This window comes from Podarcis melisellensis, assembly GCF_964234715.1.
Source record: "Podarcis melisellensis genome assembly, chromosome: 6".
Classification (NCBI taxonomy): domain Eukaryota; kingdom Metazoa; phylum Chordata; class Lepidosauria; order Squamata; family Lacertidae; genus Podarcis; species Podarcis melisellensis.
In genome coordinates this window covers 27,710,782-27,733,597 of record NC_138538.1, presented here as the reverse complement: position 1 = coordinate 27,733,597, position 22,816 = coordinate 27,710,782, and the positions used below count along the sequence as shown (strand labels likewise).

At 40.2% G+C, this 22,816-nt stretch overlaps 1 protein-coding gene across 5 annotated transcripts in view; it reads right to left on the bottom strand.

Annotated features, from left to right (window-relative positions):
• Positions 1-3,313: 3,313 nt before the first annotated feature.
• The window catches only part of NCOA6 (nuclear receptor coactivator 6), a 37,590-nt gene continuing 18,087 nt past the window's right edge, over positions 3,314-22,816 (bottom strand). For all 5 annotated transcript variants that reach the window (XM_081915920.1, XM_081915921.1, XM_081915917.1 and 2 more), the window contains 8 exons: positions 22,337-22,483; positions 20,232-21,351; positions 11,112-11,233; positions 7,801-10,764; positions 6,768-6,821; positions 5,557-5,596; positions 4,550-4,698; positions 3,314-3,942 (listed from right to left, as the gene is read on the bottom strand). In XM_081915920.1, coding sequence (XP_081772046.1) covers positions 3,896-3,942; positions 4,550-4,698; positions 5,557-5,596; positions 6,768-6,821; positions 7,801-10,764; positions 11,112-11,233; positions 20,232-21,351; positions 22,337-22,483 — 4,643 coding nt within the window. In that variant the 3' untranslated portion in view covers positions 3,314-3,895. The remainder of the gene's footprint in view (positions 3,943-4,549; positions 4,699-5,556; positions 5,597-6,767; positions 6,822-7,800; positions 10,765-11,111; positions 11,234-20,231; positions 21,352-22,336; positions 22,484-22,816) is intronic.

Genomic DNA, 22,816 nt, shown 5'->3' with positions numbered 1-22,816 from the left:
CAGGCTTTTTAAAAAGCATACTAAGGGCTTGATTTGATAAATACTGTATTTTACCAAGCTAAGGGCCTTTGGGCAAGTTGCAGTTTTGTTCCTTTGTTCTCAGCATAAGTAATTTTCAGGATGAGAGTCACAAACATGAAATACAACACAACAATACAATACAATACAATACAATACAATACATGGCCAACCTTTCAACATGAGGTCATCTATACCTTTAGCAAGTACGTAGGTGGGGATTTCAACAAGCGCAGGTTTTTAGACCCCTTCAGCACTGTGACATGACAATAAACTATACCTGCTGGAATTCCACTTCTACACGACCATGGAACATACATAAACCCAGATGCTGAAAGGTTAGGCCTCCTCCATTTGTACCCATGTTTTAATCATGCTTCCAGACAAAAGCACACTGTGAAACCAGGAAACTCCTGCATAAGTCACAGAAGAACATTGTGATTTTGGTTACAAAAACGAGTCATTTGACTGCTTTAAAAAAAACAAAATGTAGAAAGCAGCCACCACTGATTTCCGCAACCTGTCAATGGAGCTAGGGACATTTCTGCAGCATAGAACCATAAAGAATATGGATCCAGCCACCTTTCCCATGGAAAATCTTTGCTACATTCTCAAATTCTCACATTCTTACACCGAGCCAGGCTGTTGGGTCCACCTTGCTCAGTATAGTTTACACTGACGGCTCTCTGGGATTTCAGGTGGGGGTCTCTCCCAGCCCTACCTGTAGCTGCTGGGGAGTAACAGAGGGTCTTCTGTGTGCAAAGCAGAGGCTGTACCACTGAGCTACAGCCCTTTCCCTACCACCAGCTTTTTGTCAAAATCGTATTAGGGTAGCTACCTTTTGTTTCTTTTCCGAAGGCTTTTCGAACCAAAAAGTGCTGTTTTGGTTTTAGTCTTAAAAACCCATTAAAATGTAATAAAGCATTTATGTTATTTTAGACACACAAACACACTTACCCCCTTCTCTTCTGTTATAATGCCACTTCCAAAGGTGTGAGGGGGAACCTTTGCATTTTGAATGCACATGCTAGAGAGGCAAATTCATTTCTGGTTATTCTCTCTGTTTTGTTCTGCTGACGGGGAAGCGGGGGCATGGTTTTTAAGCAATGATCCTTATTGTATGCCTTACAATAAAGGGGTTGACTAGATGGAAGTCTGCCCACCAACCTTTTCCGCATCACTTATACGATAGAACAAATACCTTCTTTAAACAAAATGTGTCCTTATGTGTTTGTTACCTGCTGAAGAAGTATATGGAAGGAGGAAGCCCATTGCTTGTAGGGTACTGTTTAGGCATTTGCAAGGAGTTGACAGAGCAAAGGACACAACTGCCTCAAAGTGTTTTGTGGTGTGCCTGTGTGTATGTAATATGGTTTTGATTGTTAGACTGTAATGGTGTCCTCTTTTTGGGGGGTAGGGGTGGGACAAGAAATAAAAAATATATTTAAACCATAACCGATGTGTTTACTGGATTTCTTAAAATACATGACACAGTGATATAAGGATTCTAATTAGTCAAATGCCCCACTTAAGAAAATTTGTTTAATAAGGCCTCCATTCTATCAGTGCTTATAGCAAACTCTCAAGATATCTGAAACCCTGCATGAATGAGACGTTATGTGGTTTTATAAACGGGATAAACTTGAGGAAACACTTCAATACAAGCCAATTTAATCCTAGTGGCTACAGCTGGAATAAACCAGCTGACATTTCTCTTGTTGGTTTGGCAATTGGGCCATTTGGCAATTGAGACCCAGGAAGAGAAAGCAGACACATACTGGTTAATTTGCGCAGGATTTCACATGCCAACCAAATAGAGATCAAAATGAAATGAGCCTTTCTGAATGGGTGGGCTACGGATATAAAAATAATGGAACCTGAGCTAAAGCTTTCTCTGCATATTTACATGGCCAAGTCCTTGCACACCATTCTACTTCCACATTGCCTCCATGCTCCTTCCATTTGCATATGGGTCTCTGTTGCTTTGCTATCTTTTCCCATGTGTTGTGAGCTGCCTTGCCACGGAACAAAGAGTACTTTACCATGTGCCAAGCATGAAAATATTCATGAACATTCCTTGATAGTAGCATATATATGCTAAGATTTCACTTTTTCCTTTTTAAAGACACTTCTATTCACAGTTTTAAGAATGCTTTGGGTGGGGAAGAGAGACTTTTTAACTTGCATTGATCACTGCTCAGCAGATGCTCACAACAACCACACACTTGAGTAGTACACATATACATTTCAAAAATGCTAGTTCTACTTCAGGGAATTTATTTCAGTTTCCCCTAGGAATTGCTTGAAGCACTACAAAACCCAGCAAAATGGAGTTAGACCCAACTGGAACAAGAGACAGGCAGAATTAATGTGACCATGATAATTTACAATTCTGTTTCCAACTCTTGCAGAAGATATTATTTGTATAAAGGAGTAAAGCATAACACATCTACTGCGAGAGTTTAATTTTGTTACATGCATGAGGACAGGAAGATCAGTGAGAGGAGCAGAGGCACATAGTCCTGAAGTGTACTTTTAAGGCATGGTGAACTAATGTGATACCCTCTAGACTTTGTTGCACTACAACTCCCATCATTTCTGACTACTGGCAATGCTGGCTGAGAATGATGGGTGTTATAGTCCAACAACATGTGGAGAGTTCCACATTGGTTACCACTGCTTTAAATGTTCCCAGAAAGAAAGGATTCCTGAGAAGCAGCCTCCACTCTCAAAACACAGGATATAGCTCAGCTAGTGTTCCAACACTCAACAACCAACAGAAAATGGTCACGTATACAGTATTACTCTGAAGACCACTGGTCTTGCTAGCTAGGGATGATGGGAGCTGTAGTCCAAAAACAACTGGAGACCCAAGTTTGGGAAACATTCCTCTAGACCTATATCCTTGGTTCCACACATCACAAGCCTGGTTGAAAGTGAACCAAGTAAAGGAAGGAGTAACAAAGACAGTGAAGGACAAGAGATTTGAATAGATCTGCCCTATGATACCAGCATGAGTTTGAACAAACTGCGGGAGGAAGTGGAGGACAGGAGTGCCTGGCGTGCTCTGATCCATGGGGTCACGAAGAGTCGGACACGACTAAACGACTAAACAACAAACAACAAAATGATACCAAGGAGTTCGGCTGCTTCATATTTTTTAAAAACATGGCTTAACAAGTTATTGAGGTTGCATAACTAGAAAGCACTTCTCTTACTGATGTTGTCCCTGAACTCCCCAGTAACCCATACCCAATGTAAAAGGATGCTGGTGTTAAATAACATACAATACAAATTATAGATCGATGACATTTATTTAGAGCACTAGGTAATCCACATTTCACAAACTCTCTCATTTTTTTCCACTGGTCCTTTTCTACAACAAATACATCAAGCCTACTGTATAATAAAACTATTTACATTTCCAAGATTGGGCCATATATAACCCTTTTAACTGCTATTCACATACAGTACTTGACCAACAGCACAATACATCATTTTTATATCTAAAAAAAACATGACAACCCTGTACTCTAGTTTCTCCTATGAAAAGTGAAAACGTAGATAAAAATTTACAATTATCTCCTCAGATTCTTTACAACACGCTAAATCTAGTGTGCTATGTATAGACTTTATAAAACCAGAGAATTTAACAAATAACCTGATTCCCCCAACTCATCATTTAGTCTTCAGAAAAAAGAAACTTTGCATTTACTGGGAACAGGATCATAGTAAAATTAATTACTGTACAGAATTTTAGAGTTTTTGTTTAGTTTTTTTTTGTTTGTTTTTATATATAGTGAGAAATCACAGCTCAGAACTGCTATCGGTAAAAAAAATTCACACATTTACAAGCCTTGAATATCCACTCAGTACTTCATTTGGATTTTCTTCTTTTTGACTGCATAACACTTGCATTTGTTTCTGTTGGGGGGTGAAAGCAGTTTGGAAGATTATTAATTAAACAAATAAAAAACAAACTAGAGGGAGGAGGGGATCGTGCTGTATTAACCATACTAATATTTTCTGTTTTAAGGTTTGTCCAGTCAGTCTACTAGGTTCTCAGAAAATGGTCTTACACCTTGCCTCACAGGTGGATCGGCCCTGTCTGGAGGGCACCAGGCTGGGGAACACCTGATGCAACAGCACAGTTTGCTTTCATGTATACTGATGTCTACAGACATGAACAGTATAAGTAAATTCATTCATCTGCAAAACCAATTTTGCAGAGAGAGGCAAGGTTTTGTCTTCTGCCTTTCATATTTTAGAGTGAAAATATCTTCTAATCCTTAAATATTCCATCTATTTAAGATTTGCAAAGTGACTTTTCAAGCTATTTGCTGTGTTAATGGGCACTGCATATAATATTTTAGAAGACCTTCAGAATGGAGAAGAGAAAGGTAAAAAAACAATAAAACTGGATGCAATAAAATTGTTTCCTTTTCATTCCTAGTTCTATAATTTTGACACCTCTTTAAATTAATTCTAAGCCAAAGGGAACATACTGGGTGAACGCAACTGAGCATCTTACCTTTTGCAGTGCTGGATGCCGATGCTGGTCTGGAGGACCTCTTGCGCTGCCCATTCTCTACAGTCTCCTGCACGGCTGAAGATTCCTCCGTCCTTGAATTTCTTCTGCTTGGAGTTTTAGCCTTTTCGCAGCTTTCCTTCGGCTCATTTCTGATAAAAGTGATACAAGAGCTGTGTGTTAACATACAATTCATGGTACAAGAAAAACAGGAAGATAGCCTTGCAACATCAGCACTAAAATTTCTTGCTTTGTATGCTTCAAGAAATATTAGTAGGTGACAATACAAGGAACCAAGAACAGAGCTACTTTTATAAATAAAAACATAGGTCCGGTCATTTGAACATATGCAACACAGTGCCAGGACTAGTGTCCAGAAACTACATTCCTCTTTAAAATGAAGGGATGTCAAGTATCATTATTTGGAAGCAAAATGCTCTTGCCACAGAAAAGCCACAGAAAAGCCAGGCAAGATGCATTTTGGTCTTTTGAGAAAAGAACCAAAGGGGGAACGTTCAGCCCTTAGTCCTAGATGGTTTGGTCCAGTCTAGGGGAAGACTGTATAGTTCAGTACATTTGACTGAAAGGTATAATTATGAGTGTTAGGTTATTTAACAGAATGGGTTCTATCTAGCTAAATTTTACTCGTAGACCTACTGAAATTAATGAACCTAAGAAAGGCATGCTTATTAACTTGAATGGATCTGCTCTGCGTAGGACTAACGTTGGATACAATTAGCACACCCTGGAAAGATGCATTCTTGCTTTCATAGGAGCTCTAACCTATGTCACTAACTGAAATAAATGCAGGATGCTAAATTAGGTTCACATGCAAGTCTTTGCAGGAATCAGCCACCAGTTTGCACTTTTCTTCTGTGTTAGGCAGATTTCTACAAGGCCAAGGAGAGAGAAATTACATAACACTTTAAAGTTATGTAATACACATTTCTACATAAACCAAGAACAGAAATTATTTCTCCTTTACTATCATTCCATAGTGAATTACTTACGTAACCAGGCCAGAAATAATTGCAGAATTTGCTTCCAGTTCTGAAACAGATAAATGGAGGGGTTACTCTACTGCTGAAGCATATAGAAAAGAAAAGAAAATGGGTATCATTAAGAAATCTAACTGCTACTCTGAGAATAAGTGATAGGTATAATACTAGCAATATTTCATCATGAAAAATCTAAGTAGATATTAGTAGCCTCATCATGTATCACATAATTCTTGATCTAAGGAAATGGAGGTCACTTCAGACTTCAATGGGCCTGATATGCACAATTCACCAGATCATCTTTGCAACACTTCTGCCCCTACCAACTCCCATTCCCTGTCTAAGTAAGCGCTATAAACTAAGCAGAGATCAGATGAAGTGCAACCCTGTCAACTTTTAATCAAAGTGTAGTACAGTAAGCCTGCAACTTATGCAGGGGTTACGTTCCAGGGATCATACCTAAAGCCAAAATCATGTATAGTATAGTCAAAACCCATTGGGTTCAAGGGGAGGTGGGACTGCCAAAGTCATTTTTCCTGAAACCCCACCCCCTTCCTGATGTTTTTATTTATTATTTTTGCCCCGCACTTAAAGCTGAATGTGCACTAGTTAAATGTGTGTAAAGCTGACGGTTCACTAGAATACATTTACCTACTTTTAAAGAAAAGAAAGCATGCTTTCAACTTGTAATGTTTTATCACTGTTACATTTAGCTTTGAATTTTGAGTATAACTGCAATGTCTATATTGCTAGATGCTGCCAGTTTTATTATGGAGCTTGATCACTTGAGATGAGATCAGATAGTGTTCCCCAGATCATCCTTTGAAAAACAGAATGCCTATCGCTCCTCACCCCAAACAGCAGACATAACCAACTTAATTCAGGTTTTTCTTTACCTTGTGATAAACTGCTTCTAATCTCATCCTCATAACTCCTAAATTTATTGCTCATTCTAAAATAATTTGTGCATAAACAATCCAAAACTAATACAGCTGCAAACTATTGCAGTACACTCCCTTTGCTCTGACCAGTGTCAAAACAGTGTCCATGTGATACATTATTTTTGAACTCTTCAGTGTAATACTGTGACTACATACAGTATTTCTTTCAATATAAATTAAAACTCCATCTTGCAGGTAACATAAAATACAGGGAAGAGTTTTATGCACATATATATATTTCCCTATAAACATATATGCTATTTAGTCTAAGGGAAAACATACCTGTTCTTTGAACACTACTTTCTGGTGTTGCAATTGGAGTCTGGGATAAAGAGGCTGAAACAAGATAGATAAGAAGCTACCAATGCACTTTTCAGTCTTAAGAAATACAAACAAGGAATACAAATATCTGGAAAATACAGACTGTTCTGTATCACACTGCAAGATATGAATGTCCCCAAAGTGGAAAACCCTATGCCAAGCAGAAAATTAAAGGTATATCATTGATAGCCCAATAAGTCAAGGAGACAAAAGTAACTGAAAACAATAAAACAAAATCCCCCCCCCAAAGCATTTAAGGCCTTCTTAGTATCTTGTTTAAGCAATGGGGGAAAAACTATTGTATAAACATGGATGCTATGGAATGCCAATTCTATGCACTGATTTCACTTTGATCCATTATTATAGTGTTCGGTTTATTTACAAAATTTAGTATAAAAGCAGACATTTCCAATATCCCCAGTATCTATGGAACATTTGGATTAGCTTTCTTCATATGTTACTTTGTTCATCAGAGGTATGTATTTTCAAATTCACATCACATTATTTTACTTGTTACAGAGGACAAATGAACCTGAGACAAGTGAGAAACCAGAGGAGTCAGAGGCATTATATAAAGATCTTTCCACTATGCTGCAGAAGCAATAAATTTGGAAGGCTCTCAGATTACACTCTAGAACAGAATTCATCATTTGAATAGTGTTGTTCAATACGTTATTCAAATGCTATTGCACTGCTATCATTACTAACGCTCAATCTTTGATCAGAGGAATTTGCAATACTTTGACTAAAATGCTTTTTAAAGCAATGTTTAAATATTGTATTGTTACATTAACTTGAGAAACAGAGCTTATTGTAAGAGATTCCTTCTTCCAGTTGTTCCAGTTCTACTGTTCTAGGCCTCAACACACACACACATGCCCACACACAACTCCCTCCACGTCACCATGACCCATCCTTAATTCATATTTGCAGAATTGGATTCTTGGTGACAGAGTGAATGGAATAACAGCTCAATATGTTTATGAGTACATACCCTTATTCTGTGGCGATTCATGATGGTCTTCTGTTTTCTCATCTTCTGGTCCAATCCCAACCTGCTCCGCAGGTAAACTGCAGGTGTTACCATTAGTGCTTGGAATTGTGGTTAGGATGTCAGAGATCACTGGAGTGGTTACAACTGAAAGAACGTTAGTGGATGGAGTGCTACCTGGTAAACTTAGAGATACAGAGGCAGAAACAGCGGCAGTAGTACTAGCACTTAAATGGCCAGTTCCGGAAGTGCTTTGTTTCAAAAGAGTGGGACCCGGAGAGGCCACCATATTGTCTTCTAGTTCTACTGGTAACTGTTCCATTTCCAGACTGTTGATGATTGAAATGTCTTGTCCTTGACCTTCCACTTCTCCTTCCACACCGTATTGATCATCCCCTTTGTCAACTGAGTCTGTGACTTTCTTGCATGCTTTGGTCAGCAAAAACTGACCAATTCTGTCCACCTTCCCTTTTCCCTTTGTAGATGAAACTGGACTTCGTCTGTTGACGGAAGATCCAGGGCTCTGATCACCAGACGGGGAGACCACAGCTCCAGGCTGTGAGGTTGCTTCAGCATTTGAATCAGATGTTGACGTCTGAGAACTTAACTCCTCTGGGTTGAAATCTTTGACTTGCTGAATGGAAGGATGCGGAGAAGTGCTTGAAGGAGCCATTAATGAGGGAGAAGGAAGCTGAAGAGGAGATGGCAATGAATTAATAACCACTGGCCGACTTGTTGGTATACTTGAGATAGGAGTATTAGAAGACGAGCAAGGAGGAGCAGGCCCTGATGAGAATTTTATATTCTGGGACAAATGCAAAGGGCCAACAACTGCAACAGACTGTGGTATTAAATTAGAATTAGAAGTCATTGGGGTTGAGGGAATTGTACTTGGCTGGGATCCTTTCATAACCTGAATTATTGAGGATGAATTTATAAAAACTGGCGTAATGAACTGAGGCCGAGCATTGGACTGAACTGTTGTTTGTCCTTCAGAAGCAATAACTTTATTGCCAACACTAGGCATGGTGACGACAGCAGGCATTAATGTAGACTGTAGATGAGAGGGCAATGATGCAGGCGTGTTAGATGATGATGTAATAGGGTTGGAAGTTACAAATACTGTTATCTGATTGGGTGGGAGTGATGTAGAAATAGAAGCAGAGCTAATAGGCCTCTGTATTACTGGAGAAATATTCTGGGAAACACTTGAATTTATGTCACCCAGATCTTGTTGCACTTGAGTTGAACAGGCTTCAGTATTTGCAGGTAAACTTAGGGAACAGACAGAGTCTTTACTAGAAGGAGGCTCCTGTTGGGGAGGAGGAATGGCAGCAATCTTTTTGAATTCATCTGCATAAGTCACTGGTGGAGGCACTTCAAGGCTAGGGAGACCAGGAGGTTTAATGGTAACATTAGGAGCCCCAGAATTGTCAAGAAGTTGACTTAAGGATGTTGGTGCCTCGCGCATAGCTGGAGAGATAAGATTCTTGTTTTCTTCCAGACTGGGAAGCTTGTTGGATTCTATAGGAGGGACCTCCCTCTTCTGTTGCTCTTCATGGACCAGTATTTTAATTTCTTGGCTGGGAACGCCTTTCAGCTCAATGTTGCGCTGATCTTTGTTCACTGGGGCAACCTGCATATTCTGGCACACACTCTCTTGGGGGGCGCTAAAGCCATCTTTATTATCCTCAGGAATACCACTCATGGCTGATACAGGGATTGCAGGATTCTGGGCAGCTATCATACCATTATTCTGAAAACTTCCAGGCGTAGGCATTTGCAAAGAGGCTGGACCGACCATCATACTTCTTTGTAAATCTATGTTTTGCATGAGCCCTGGATTCTGCTGAGATGTCAAACCTAACTTGGTTGCTTTTGAGTTCTGCCTCCCAGGGCTTGGTGTTGTTTTCCTACTGGATCCAGGACTGGACCTTCTGCTGTTACTTGGACTGGCTCGCTTTGCCCCACAAGCATTGGTTTGCTTTCCTGAATTAATAGCCATGGAGTCCAACTTATGTGCTTGTGGTGAAACAAAACTTGATTGGCTATTCATTGCAAGATTTGAGGGTGCTTGCCCAATAGCCTTCAAAGTGGTTGGATTAAGACCCTGCTGATCAAATCCTCTATTAAGATGGGGCCTGGGAGGCAAAGGAATATTAATCTGAGGAGGAAAGAGGCCTGCAATAGAAGCATTGAGCCTCTCTGGAGACAAACTTATTTCTGATGGCTCTGTGCTTGGTGGACGGTTATTGGGAGTCTGTGGATAGTATGGTCTCGGACTTGCCCTGTTTGGAGTTTTGGGTCTCGATGTTTGTGATGTGGTAGGAACATTCTGAAAATGATGTGGGTGAGGGCCAGTAAGAGAATTAGACTGCTGCTGAGGGCTTGTACCTTGGGGAGCTGACATTGGAGAAGGTCCAGGTTTTGGCCCTGCCATCATTAACTGGTTTTGTGAAACTACTAAGTGGGGTGCTATATTATTTTGAGGCCCAGATGCTAAAGGGACTTCAGGCCCATTTCCTTCTGAAACAGAGGGCACTGATGAAACTTCTCCCAGTGGAGAGCTGGTTGGATTCTGTGCATTATCTGGGTAAACCATCTTTCGTGCACTGTTCACAAGAGGCTGGTTGTTTGGCATTGGGATCCTTTGCTTGTCAGGAGATTGAGGCACTGAACCAGGACCTTGAAGATTAACCATCACTGACATGTTGCCCCCCTGCTGCATTGACATTCTTTGTGAGTCTACATTCAGAGGGCCTCTAGGTTGATGGACACCTTGGGAAACAGGAAGCCTGACAGATTTAGGGTCTTGCTGCATCATGAGCATCATCATCATCTGTTGCTGCTGAGACTGTGTCTGTTGAGGTGTGGGTGGCTGCTGCTGCTGCTGCTGTTGTCCATGCTGCAAAAGCTGAGGAGGTATTTGCTGAAGAGCTCTTTGTTCCATTGGCTGGGCTGGGTAGCCTATAGAGATAAATAGAAACATTCCTTTATCAAAAATCTGCAAGATGTCACTAAAACTGGCCTCTTTTGTATTGTCTAGTTGTGGCAAATATGGAATGCAAGTTGTGATACTGGATAACAATGTAATGTTTGTTTTGTTGAAAAAACAACAAAATAAGTTTGAAGTGGGTGAAGGTATGCTACATGGACCCGATTAACCAACATGTGATGCAGTCCCTGTCAGTGTACCTACAAGTAGTAGGAATACCAAATTTAGGTTCAGTCTTAATAAGCAATGAGTGAAGCACAGTAAATGATAATATTGCATATAAAGAGTACATTAAAAATAATGAAAACATGTTCATCACCTGGTGGCCTGTTTGTGAAGTCCGAAAGCTTATGTCCAGTGTTATCCAAATTTATACCTTGCTCTCCTGGTAATGGTGGCTGATCTGACTCTTCAAGGCCTGCCGGGCGTGGTTCTGAAGCACTAAAGACAGAAATGTGTATGACTAATGCAGTTTGAGTTCTTTTTTAAAGAAAAGAAAGCAAGCTGAAATTCATTACATAATACAATGGGGAAAGCATAGCACATTCATGGCATTTCTCTTATACCATACTTTTGATATTATAGCCAGCTGTGTGTAACCAGGGGCGGACTTTGGCTGAATGTTTATTTGGTGCCTTCCCCACTCTTTCCTTCCATTCTGTGCATGTTCTCAAGTGCACTACACATAGTGGGAACTCAAGTGCCGCCTCGCCTCAGTGCCCTGTGTAGAGGAGTCACCTGCAGCGCCCTAAATATGTTGCTGGTGTAACATACAACCACCTCTGGACACAAGTAGTATTAACAACCAAGGTCACTGCTTATTTTGTTCATTAGTTTAAGGCAGAGTTATTTTTCAGCCCTAGATCTCAAAATACTTATATCAGGTAAGAAGCAAAAAGGACTCTTTATCTACCTTGTAGCAACCTTTGCTCAGGATTCCCCTCAAGCCTCAACTGTGTCTCCCATTTTTAGGCCAAAGCTCAAAAAATGTAATGCAGAATATAGCAAAAGCCTGCCAAGTTTATTCAGAAGCAACTTCCAACATGTTCATTGGTGCTTATGCCCTGGTAAATGTGTTTAGGACTGCAGCCATAGTCGCTCAAGTGAAGCAGGGAGGCTGATACCACTTCAAATTAGAATTACTGAAAGCTGGTTATCTTTAAGAACCTTCCATCATGAGACAAATGACAATGATAAAAATATTTGGTTATCAAATATGACTGAAACAGACTCTGGACTAGAATCACCAAGTTTAGTCAGTCTTGAATCAGAAAATGGTCCATCTCGGCTAATATTGCCTATGAAGCCAGCAGCTGTCCAGTTTCAGGCAGAAATGTTTGTTTTCCAGTTCTGCAACCCATGAGCATTTAAGATAGCGTTAAGCAATCCTTGGGTCCCTAGATGATGTTGGGACTACCATTCCGATCGTCTCTGCCCCTTGGCAACGCTGACTGGATTTGACAGGCATTTAGTTAAACATATGGGGACTCAAGGTTAGAGAAAGCTGCTTTTAAGAGATGTCAGATAAAGATAATAGACCTGGCACCTTGGAAAAACACAAGCTCTATCCACTGAGCTGTGGATCTTCCCTTTGAAGGCCATTCACCACATATGAAGCTGTTATTTTTAGATTTGGGAGTGAAGTAACAATACACACAACAGAATCACTGTAAGCCAGACATCTCCTGCCCTGTACGCTACAGCAATACAGTTTCCGACCCAGTGTGATATGGCCTGCATAGGACATGATTAGTTTTTCCCAATTAGACTTTAAAAGCCAGTGAGACAGAACCACTGATATAGCCTTTGATCCAGGGGAAGGGTGAGGCCTGAGAATTCCCCACCTCTCACCACCAAATTTCCTGTTCACTCTAATCACTGCCTATTTCTCTGCAAATAAAACAGCTGCTGTTGAGCCCTGCCTCTCCGCAAACTGATCACAAGCCCTTTGATGTGGCAACAGGGATGTTGACTCGCATGTCCATGTTACACGTTACAAGCTTTCTGTAAATTTCACTCTTAGCAAGTCTATTAAGAGAGCTAGCTCATGTATCCCCAACTTTCTACATCCTTTGTAGCTCTGCTTTAGAACTAGGAAATTGGATAAAGAAGTTACCCAGGGAAGTTACAATTGACAAGTCTTATCTCTATGGACAACTTCCCTCCTCATTTCATGCAAAATACAAAAAAAGTGTGGGGGAAACCAGGAAATTTGTTATAGCAAGAAAAATGCTGAGCATTTCTAGGGTAAACACAATTACTGAGAGTGGCATATACTCTATGTCTTTTATACTCCTGCAACCTTGGAAATCAGTGGTAGAGATTAGCACTGAAATCCCTACTTGATACTAGCCCCAAAATTCCACATAAATGACTACCCCAAGGCATGTGGAGGGACCAAGAGGAAGTGGTTTCAAAAGGAAAACCAGCTGAACCCCACTGAGAATGAACAGAGTTATCAGACACTCTGTGACATACAAACACAATTGCACAGAAATCTGCCCCATTTCCATATCCACCACCGATTCTTCCAGAGTGCCACTATTTTCAATCACATACTGACTAGGAAATTTAGGTTGCACAATTAAAGTGGATATGTTGTTCTTGCACAACAAACCTGCTTTCTCACCCCCAAAACTGAACTTTTTGCAATAAGGAAAGTGATGAGAAAATGCACTGGGAATTGCGTGATAAGATTTGCTTGACATAACAGTATCTAACCTCCCTACCTGGGCTGGCCCAGGATGTTTTGCTCCTTGAGGCAAAACTGAATATGCCACCTGGCTCTTCCTCCTCCTCTGCCACCCCCTACGCTGAATGCAGTGGGGGAGTAAAAGGAGGCTGGAGAGGAATAGGTGGTGGCACACTGCAATGGCACGCTCCTTGGAGGTCAGAACTGCTGCCTGAGGTAACTGCTTCACCTCATCTCATGGGTGGGTCGACCCTGCTCCCTGCAAACAAATCAGAATGAATGCTCAGTAGACAATTCTGAAACATGGGATAATCCAGGGCTAGCAAATGCAGTGACCACTAGATGTTGCGGGCTAAAACACCTATCAGCCTTAGCCAATTGTTGCAGTCCAAAATGAGTACCATGTAGGCTATCCATGCATTAATAAATGTAACAGAAATGTACTGCCAGTTCTACATGAATTTATTGGATATAGTATCTTCCAAGTTTAAACCTGAACAAAATAAAGTATTTGTCTCAAAGGAAGGTTCCAGGAGACTAACCATATTAGTCTGCTGTAGCAGAGATTATAAACAGCCTTACTACACCAAAAGAGAGGCTCTTATATTGCATCATCACAATATTTTATAAGCTGTTGGGAGCAAGTGTTTCTTCATCATGCCTCTGATGAAGTAATACTCTCACTTGCGAAAGCTCCTGCTGCAATCTATTAGTTTTTTTAAAATGCTTATTCACATATCATTTCCAGAAGCAAACAAAGCACAATACAAACATGAGATGTTTTAAGGTGTTGTTAGATTTAAAAGCAAGCAATGGGTGCCAATCTCTCAGCACAAGAGACTTGCACTTGTGCAACAGGACTTTTTTGGCTCTCCTGCCTCTCGCACTTGGCACCACGCTGCCCCAATATTTAGTTGAGGATTGAGAGACCTTCCAGAACACATGGGAATGCAGAGCCATGGGGAAGCAGACATGCTGTCATGTGAGTGATGTTAGATGTCACCCAATGGATATTTTGTTTTGTCTTCCCCAAATTCCCTGCCCTAACATTAACTGCAGTGCTCACCTGTCCAAATTCCACAGGGCTGTCAAGCATGTGCTCTCTGAAAACTGAGTCTCAGTACTCTTTGCAACTTTGCATCACACTGGGGCTGGCATTCACTCACGTTTATGCAGAGTTTGACATTAATACACCTAATTTAGTCATGGTTTAGTTTCAATGAGTCAACTCTGAATGAAAAAAATAGTTGAGTATCACCCCATATCTTTAAGGCTACTGTGCTGGACAATGTTCCTTGCTTTTTCACATTTAATCTGCCCTAATCCTTATGGGTTGTGTCTAACAATGCTCAAGAAGTTTTTTTGCTCACACAATGGGACTTCTCCTTCCTCTCCCCACATGCACATCCTAAATCTGCTCCACAGGGTCCCCTAACCCACTGAATCAGATTTTGAGGGTGTACAAGGGGCTGCAGGAAAGCAAGGGGAAGTTCTGTTGAACACATGGAAGTCTGTTTCATGAATGGCTATAACCCTATACCTTTAATGAACTCTAGGTTTTTTATCCATGGATTTCTATACTCTGTCAGAGTCCTAAAATCACACACTTGCAAAATTCCAGTTAAGTGTTTTCAACTTATTTGTGGTTAAAACTGGACATCAAACCTGCTCTACTGTTCTATCTCTTACCATCTCCATTCATTGTTTTACTCAGTAATACATACCGGTAAATGCATTCTCCTTTCATTATTAGTGGGCTATACATCGGACATTTTTGGTCATGGCTTAGGATTTGCTTAAAAAACGAAAGAAGACATGCCTAATCAGTACATAGCCATGTGATCTTACTGAAACTTAATTTTGCTGGGTTTGAGGTTGCTTTTAAAAAAAAGTGGCAGAAAGTCCTTTGATTCTATGGATTGCCAAAAGGACAGGGATAGAAAAGGTCTAGAAGACAGGGTATGTCCATAATTTTCTCTTCCGAAGTCAGGAGGGAGGAAGAGTTAGTAAAAAGTTAGTGCCTCCATAAAACTCTTCGGCTAACATTTTTTTTGCTGAAGAAATCCTAAGCAGGCTGAAAAGGGAGAAGGGTGCAGAATTAGAAGTGGGTGTGCTGTATTTGCTAGTAAAATTAGTTTCTTCACATGCACACCATCCTATATCAACTGTCATCATACACTGAAACATACTGGTTGAGATATTCTCTCTCTTACTCTTTCACTTTCCTCTAGTGATATTTTTTTTCACTTCTGCCATACTCACCAAACAGAAAGTTGGCCAGCGGGGTGGGGATAGGGCACTTTCACTTTACATTTACCTATGTATATATCTGCACCATGTTTCCCGTAGTAGAAATCGCAGCCAGGTTTCTGACCAAATGAAAAAGTTTTGTTCTGGTAGTTTTCCTCCACAATCTAAAACACACTATTGACTTCTTAGGAAACATTAAACAAATAAAATAAAAAAGGGATCATATGCTTCAAAATAGGTTTTTTAACTTTAAAACTAATTTAATCTCAATTCTGTGTATGGTAAGAACTCCAGTGAATGTGCTATCTTCTGTTCAGGTATATTTAAGTGTGGAAAGTATTAGGAACTGGAAATTGTCAACAGCTTTATACAAATGCTCTAGCTTTCACCTGTATCCACACAATCTTTTTTTCTGCCACCACCAAAATCATTGCCAATGAATTCCAGGGTTTTTTTGGGGGGGGGGAGGGGATCAAATTAAATTCAGAACAAAGTGTGAAAATTTAACTTTATTCAAGTTTATGACCTCTTCTTTCGTTGCTCAGATCTTGTTGGGGTCACTCTCCGATTCTCTGTTGTCTCCCTCTCAGCCATTGTTCCCAGAAGCAGTAGAACCAATTCTGGACTGAAACCCATTAGGAGAGTAGGTGTAAGCTGCATGGCTGGAAGTAGAGGCTGTGTGTGCCTATATAAATGTGTGGTAATAGAATGTGGAGCAACTTGCTTGCTTATTTTTTTCAGTAATGTTTTACTTCGCTTCAAGTGTGAGTGTTATATTTATTTATTTTATAGTATTTCATCTGAAGCAGGTACAGTGGTGGTGGGAGAAATTTCTTTCCCCAAACAGCTATATTTTTTTTGCCACTAATAGTCACTGTGCTACCCCCTCCAATCCAGAATACATGAAGGCTCCTTTTAGGGGAAGAACAGGATATATATTTAATAAACAAACAAACAAACATGCTTATCTTAAAAACTCGGAAAAGAGACCTCTGGCTGTTTTCTCATTCTGATTACACTTATGTTGAAAGGGCAGCATACAACCTCTGAGATAATTGTTCAAATGTTATCAAACCTGCTTATTTCAGGGAAACATTTCTGCATCTACAAAAGCAAACCTATCCAATAAGCTTTAGCAAGCAATGTCATCTACTGTTGCCATTACCAGTTTGCAGAGAGAGGCACAAAGCACTACAGCTGTTAACACCCACAAATATATGTTCTAATGCTCTCATGATATATCAAAAATTCCAGTGTACCAGTGAAATAAGAAAGCAGAATCAGGAGACCCAGAATGTTAACAATCAGTTATAAGGGGATGGGTTTCTTGGTTTAATGCATATTAATCAATAAATGAACTGCACAGAAGTCTCAACTGAAAGGAGAAATCACTCTGGAAGTTTCTTACTCCATCAACTGTACTTCTTTACCTCCAACAACATCATATCTCTGATGCCTGCCACAGATTATTGCTCTTTATCAAGTTATTTTAATAATCTCAATTACTTGTACCAGATTTTCCTTTTGTCTCAGAATCTACAAACTGCTAATCAATTCCCTCCAGATAACTGTTTTGCTATGTTCTGCTTCAAACAAGTTTCCTAAAGGAGTGAAAATCTTGATACTTTTGTATTTCCACCCAGAGAGAAAGAACTTACACGACTGTTACATATATGCTACGCTAATTTCATTAGCACAGCGTATTAGCAATTAGCAACAGGATATTAAAACTACACAATTTTGTATTGTTTACTATAAGCTTGATCCAGTGTTTTCACATTGGCACTCACCTACGCTAGACTGCTACATGAATTAGGAGGCCTATGCATACCTTTCATATCTTTAGTGACTAAAAAACCTGCTTTTGCAGCTCATCTGTGACTGGGGTTTTTTCTTTAGTGCAGTGATACCCATAAAATACTGAGATTGGCGTGTGGACTGAAGGTTCCTCACCCCTGCCTTAAGTATATTCTTCTGCTGTGCTCCTATTCAGTCAAGGAACATGAGCTGCAAGTTTGCATTCTGTGATTAAGCAGAAGGGACTGATAGGGGATATGGGAAATGCATACAGAGGTCTCTGAGTGATATCTTAACACAGCTATGTAAGAAGTGCAACTTATATTGTTCTTGTGATGTCATTCTTGAGAAAGCAATGATTCCTTCCAGTGCTATAAGGTTTAGAAAGGCCTACTACTATCTAAACCATACTATACAATACAATACAAGCCACTAAGTTTAACACATCACTGACTTTAGACTTTCTTTTCAAAAGCTAGAGAATAAATGTCAGGAACGTCATTAGTTGCATAAGGAAACTTTACAAAATCAAGCTCTTTGCACAACAAAGACAGCTCTCCCCTCCATGTTCTTCAGCTTATTCCCTTACTTGACCCCCAACTAAACACAATCTACACTAGAGGCTAACTTGAAAAATATTTGTAATCTATTTGGAAGTTTAAGTTGTACTGACATCACATAGCTGGGGACCCGTCTTGGTCAAGTACCTAATTTCTCATTGTTTGCCCCACAGTTTGCACAGTAAGAGCAATAATACTAGTGTATCTTACAAGTGCGCCAAGGTTTAGCAATACACAAAGCACTTCAAACACTGGAATTTGCTGAGTGTTAGGGTGTTTCTGAAGGAGTCTGAAGGCGACAGAAGTTTGTAAAAGCCACAGTCAACTTAAAAGTCAGACAGCAGACAACAGTGTTATGATCACATGAACGGCTGTATTCATTGCCTGTATTGCAACAGACTAAGCTAGCCTACCCCAACCAAGTCCCTTTCGACTGTTTTGGCTTACAGACTATGCCGGCTTGGACTAATGGCAGCTGTAGTCCAAAACAGTTGTAGAGTACAAAGTTGGGGAAGGCTTGACTGTTTGACTATGGTCAAAATCTCAGAGGTCCTTGTGGACTTAAAAGATACATTTAAAGATTGATGCTGTGCATTTCTCTGCCACCCATGAAAAAGCCATGTGACCATCACCCATTTATAAAAAACAGGCAACCTTGCTTTTCCCCCCAAGTCATAACAACAGAATTCAGAAAATAATATCTTTTCTTATAATTGTGTCTTTTCCTATTAATGTGTTATAATGAAAAGCCATACACTGCGATCTATTATTATATTCTGAAAATCTAAATGTTCTCAATTTTTAATGACTGATACTTTCTATCACAACATTTTTCATTACATGTAATAAGGTAGAAAAGTGAACTATGGAACTGTGGCTTACTAAACACTGCACGCAGGAAATCATGTGACCAGGGCATCCACAGATACAGACATAAACTTGATCCCCACTTTCTCCTGCTCCTTTTAGCTGGAAAAATGCTGTTGAAATTAGGAAATTTGTGAAAATCCTGACTCACAAATTCACTCCTTTGTGCAGAGGCGGGTAGCACAATCCTGAGACCCACTTAAATGCCCTATGGCCTACTGTAAGTAGAATATTTCTGGGACAGCTACCATACAATTCAACACATTGTATGGAATGAGCATTTTGTTGTAGGAATTACTCTAATACTGGAATACTGTCTCCACTGAACAAATCCACTCATGAACATGTTAGTGTTATGTAACCAATTGTGAAAATGAGGTTTTATTATTTGTGTTACAGTCTAGACACTTTGTTTTTATATAGTTCTACCTAATGTAGTAACAGGACAACAGTCATTTGTCCCATCAATGATCCAGCAAGTGTCATCAAGTGGTAGGCAAGGCTCAAGGCCTCCTTCCCATTAGCAGTGCGGCTTTCATGTGGCCTGGTCTGGCAATTCTTTTTCCAGGTCAAATAGACAAGGAAATAGTATACTATTTATCAATACAAGCATATTTTCTGGCCTGCAAAAATGGTGTGAAACACCATGGTAAGTGACGGGGAAAGGAGAGCTGGTATGTGCACTTAAGGAAAGAGGAGTGGGAGCAAAGTTAAGAGAGAGTACTAGCTGGCTGTGATCCAATTGTGTCTGGGGCATTTTGGCAGCAATGTCCATAGGCACAGCCCCATACAAAAAACTCCTTTTCCTATAGCCAGCCCTGATTTCTCATCATTCTGTAGACTGCACTGAAAGCCTCAGCAGTGACAAGCACACTATGTAGCAGCATGTCTGAAAGTGCTCTTCAATCATTTATTGTGCCTATAATTCAACTAAAAACCTGTCACTGAGGTTTCTTTCTGGTGCTGCTTTTCTGAGTTACTTCTACATCAGCCCTATTTTTTTAAAAAGAGTTTTCACCTGAAGAGTGACAACACTTGGGGTTCTAACTTAACAACTAACACAAACACAGAATGAATTGTTGGTAAAGTTACTTCTTTAATTATCTTCTCTTTATTTCTGCATGGGATGGAGGTGTAAATTGCAAAACTGGCATTGCTTTGTGAATTAAAAGTATTTACTTAAAAGAACTGCTAGCAAATGCAAACCTTATGTTCAACTGAAATAGAAACAAACTTGGTTCAGTTGTGTAGGAAACAAAAATGTTAAACCTACTTAATTTGTTCTACTTGCTGATTATTTTTCTTCTTCCTTGGAGGTTTCTTCTTCTTGGGTTTATTGGCATTTTGATTGTTCGGTTTGCTGTTCACACCAAAATGTCCTGCAGATATATCACTTTGCAGCAAGTTTACCAACAAAGGGCTTGTTATTGTGACATCCTTGTTGACAGGAAAACCTGGGTTTTGTCCACAGGAAATCTGATTCCCATTCTGAGCTCCACTAAAAGGAGTACTAAAAGGCATCCCATGCCCAGCAAAATGGCTCCCTGGTGTATTGTTGTTTCCCTGCATCCCTTGCAAGTGGGGAGGCACCATGTTTCCTTGTTGCATAGAAACATCAGGTAGCATTTGTGTCAAGTTCACATCACTGTTTGTAGTAGTGGTGGTATCACCCAGTTGCTGAGACATGTGAGGGTTAGTTCCTGTGGGTCTCAGAACTTGTCCTTGAATCCCCATAACCTGAGAAGGATTGCTGTTCACAGGGCCTTGCTGGGCCATCATCTGTCCTGTGAATTGCACCATGTTTCCCTGCATATTGGGGGTTGGTCCTCTCATTATTTGAGCTGGCCCCGTCATAACATTGGACTGGCTTTGAGCACCGAACGGCTGCTTATTTCCTTGCATCTGATTGGTCATCATCTGCTCCATCATTGAATTTTGCTGCAGCAACACCTGGCCTTGCGGTCCCATCATCTGATTATGTGCAGCCATCATCTGTTGGCCTTGCTGGGGAATCATCTGCTTGGGTGGTGTCATCCTTTGTTGTGATGGACCAAGATTTTGGTTCTGAGATGCTACCATCATCTGGCCCTGTGGCATGAGCTGAGCTCGAGAAAGTATCATCTGGTTTTGAGGATTTAGAGATCCCTGAGGCTGAATGTTCACCATCTGTCCTTGGGAGGACACTATTTGTTGGTGCATCCCCATTAGCTGAGATTGTGGTCCTTGTGGAGGCTGTCCCTGCATGTTGCCCATATTAACTTGTGGAACTCCACTGGTACCTGTCTGCTGGTTGCTCATATTTCCATGAAGACCCATTAAGTTGGTCTGCATCATATTTGATGGGCCATGTTGAACTTGCATCTGATTCTGAGGAGGACCATTTCCTTGACCACCTTAAAAATTTTAATAGTTCAGGTTAGACAATTGTAAACTGAATTGGTATAAGAGCACGTAAATTAATAAACTAGTCCAGAAAATTTTCTCTGTGTTTAACATTTACAATACTGTACTATCAAAATTCCAATATTTGAAACATGGTCTGAAAGTATTTGTGAATGTTGGAAATCCTAAGAATTATTCTCTAACAGCATTTCTGCCAATCATACATGATCAGAACATGCAAAAGAAAGAGGTAACAGATCAGTGGTGGACTAGAACAGGGGGGCAAAGCAAATAGAAGTTAACAGCATAATATATTATTCAGCAGAGTCATATTTAGAATCTTTTACTGAAAGGCAAATAGGGTTTTATAATGTTTCCAGGGCATTGTCTATGAACAAAATATTTTTTACAAAAGGGTGAAAGGCTCTAATTGGTCTTCCCAGTGTTTCTCTCTCTAAACCCAAGGCCTCTATTGCACCTACTTTACCTAAGACAGCTGTTTACTGTCTCCACAACAGCAAACAGAAGAAGGCAATTTTTCAATATGGCACTAAATTCATTGCACTATCCTTTCAGATAAACTTAACTTTTGATGTTGACAGTTCTGTGTCATTTAACACAGCAGTCACGTTTCTACACATACAAAAATTACTACTATTGAAAATACAACATGATTTGTGAAGTAATGTGGATTGTCTCTAATGATGGCTTTGTGCTTGCACAAGGTAAGGCACCAGATTTTCACTAACCCTCCTATGTTCCCCACTACCACGCCCAAAAAAATCCCCTTGAAGGTTAGGGGCCACTCAAGATTGGATATGGCATAAAGTGCTATAATTAGTATGGGGGATTGGCAAAAACTGAGTGTGTCATCTTGTACTGGGGGAAGCAGATCAGCTACTCCTAAACCACCGCTGGATACAACACTGTATTGTCATTTAGAGTGAGCTTCCATAAATGAGAAAAGCAGACCAATAATCTATTCAGCTACCAGACCTGTGTGCTGCACACTCTGACTTGTTTGCAATTGGGGTGTTCCACTATTTGCAGGTGTCCCTGGTGCTGTAGAAGGCGCCTGACTTTGCATGAAGTTCTGATTTGCCTGTCCTGCAGGAAAGCCAGGTGGGAGACGCTTGGGCATTCCTGGACAGAAAAATAACTTTGTTTATTAATTGCATTGTATATTAACATTGATTAATATATTCTTATCATGATACAGTTAAGAGGATAATAAAGCAGGAAAAATGGGGGGGGCTATGTTCCACCCTCCATCCCCAGTAGCCTTAATAAGTGAGCAGCAGCCAGAAGAAATGGAGTGGGGTGGTCTTGTCTTTTGACTCTATGTATGCAAAGGTTTTTTTGGATAAGGGTGTTAATAGTTACTACTATTACAGTGGAACCTCAACTTGCGGACGTATTCCGTCCCGGAGGCACATCCGCAACTCGAAGCGTTTGTATCCAGAAACATGCGATTTA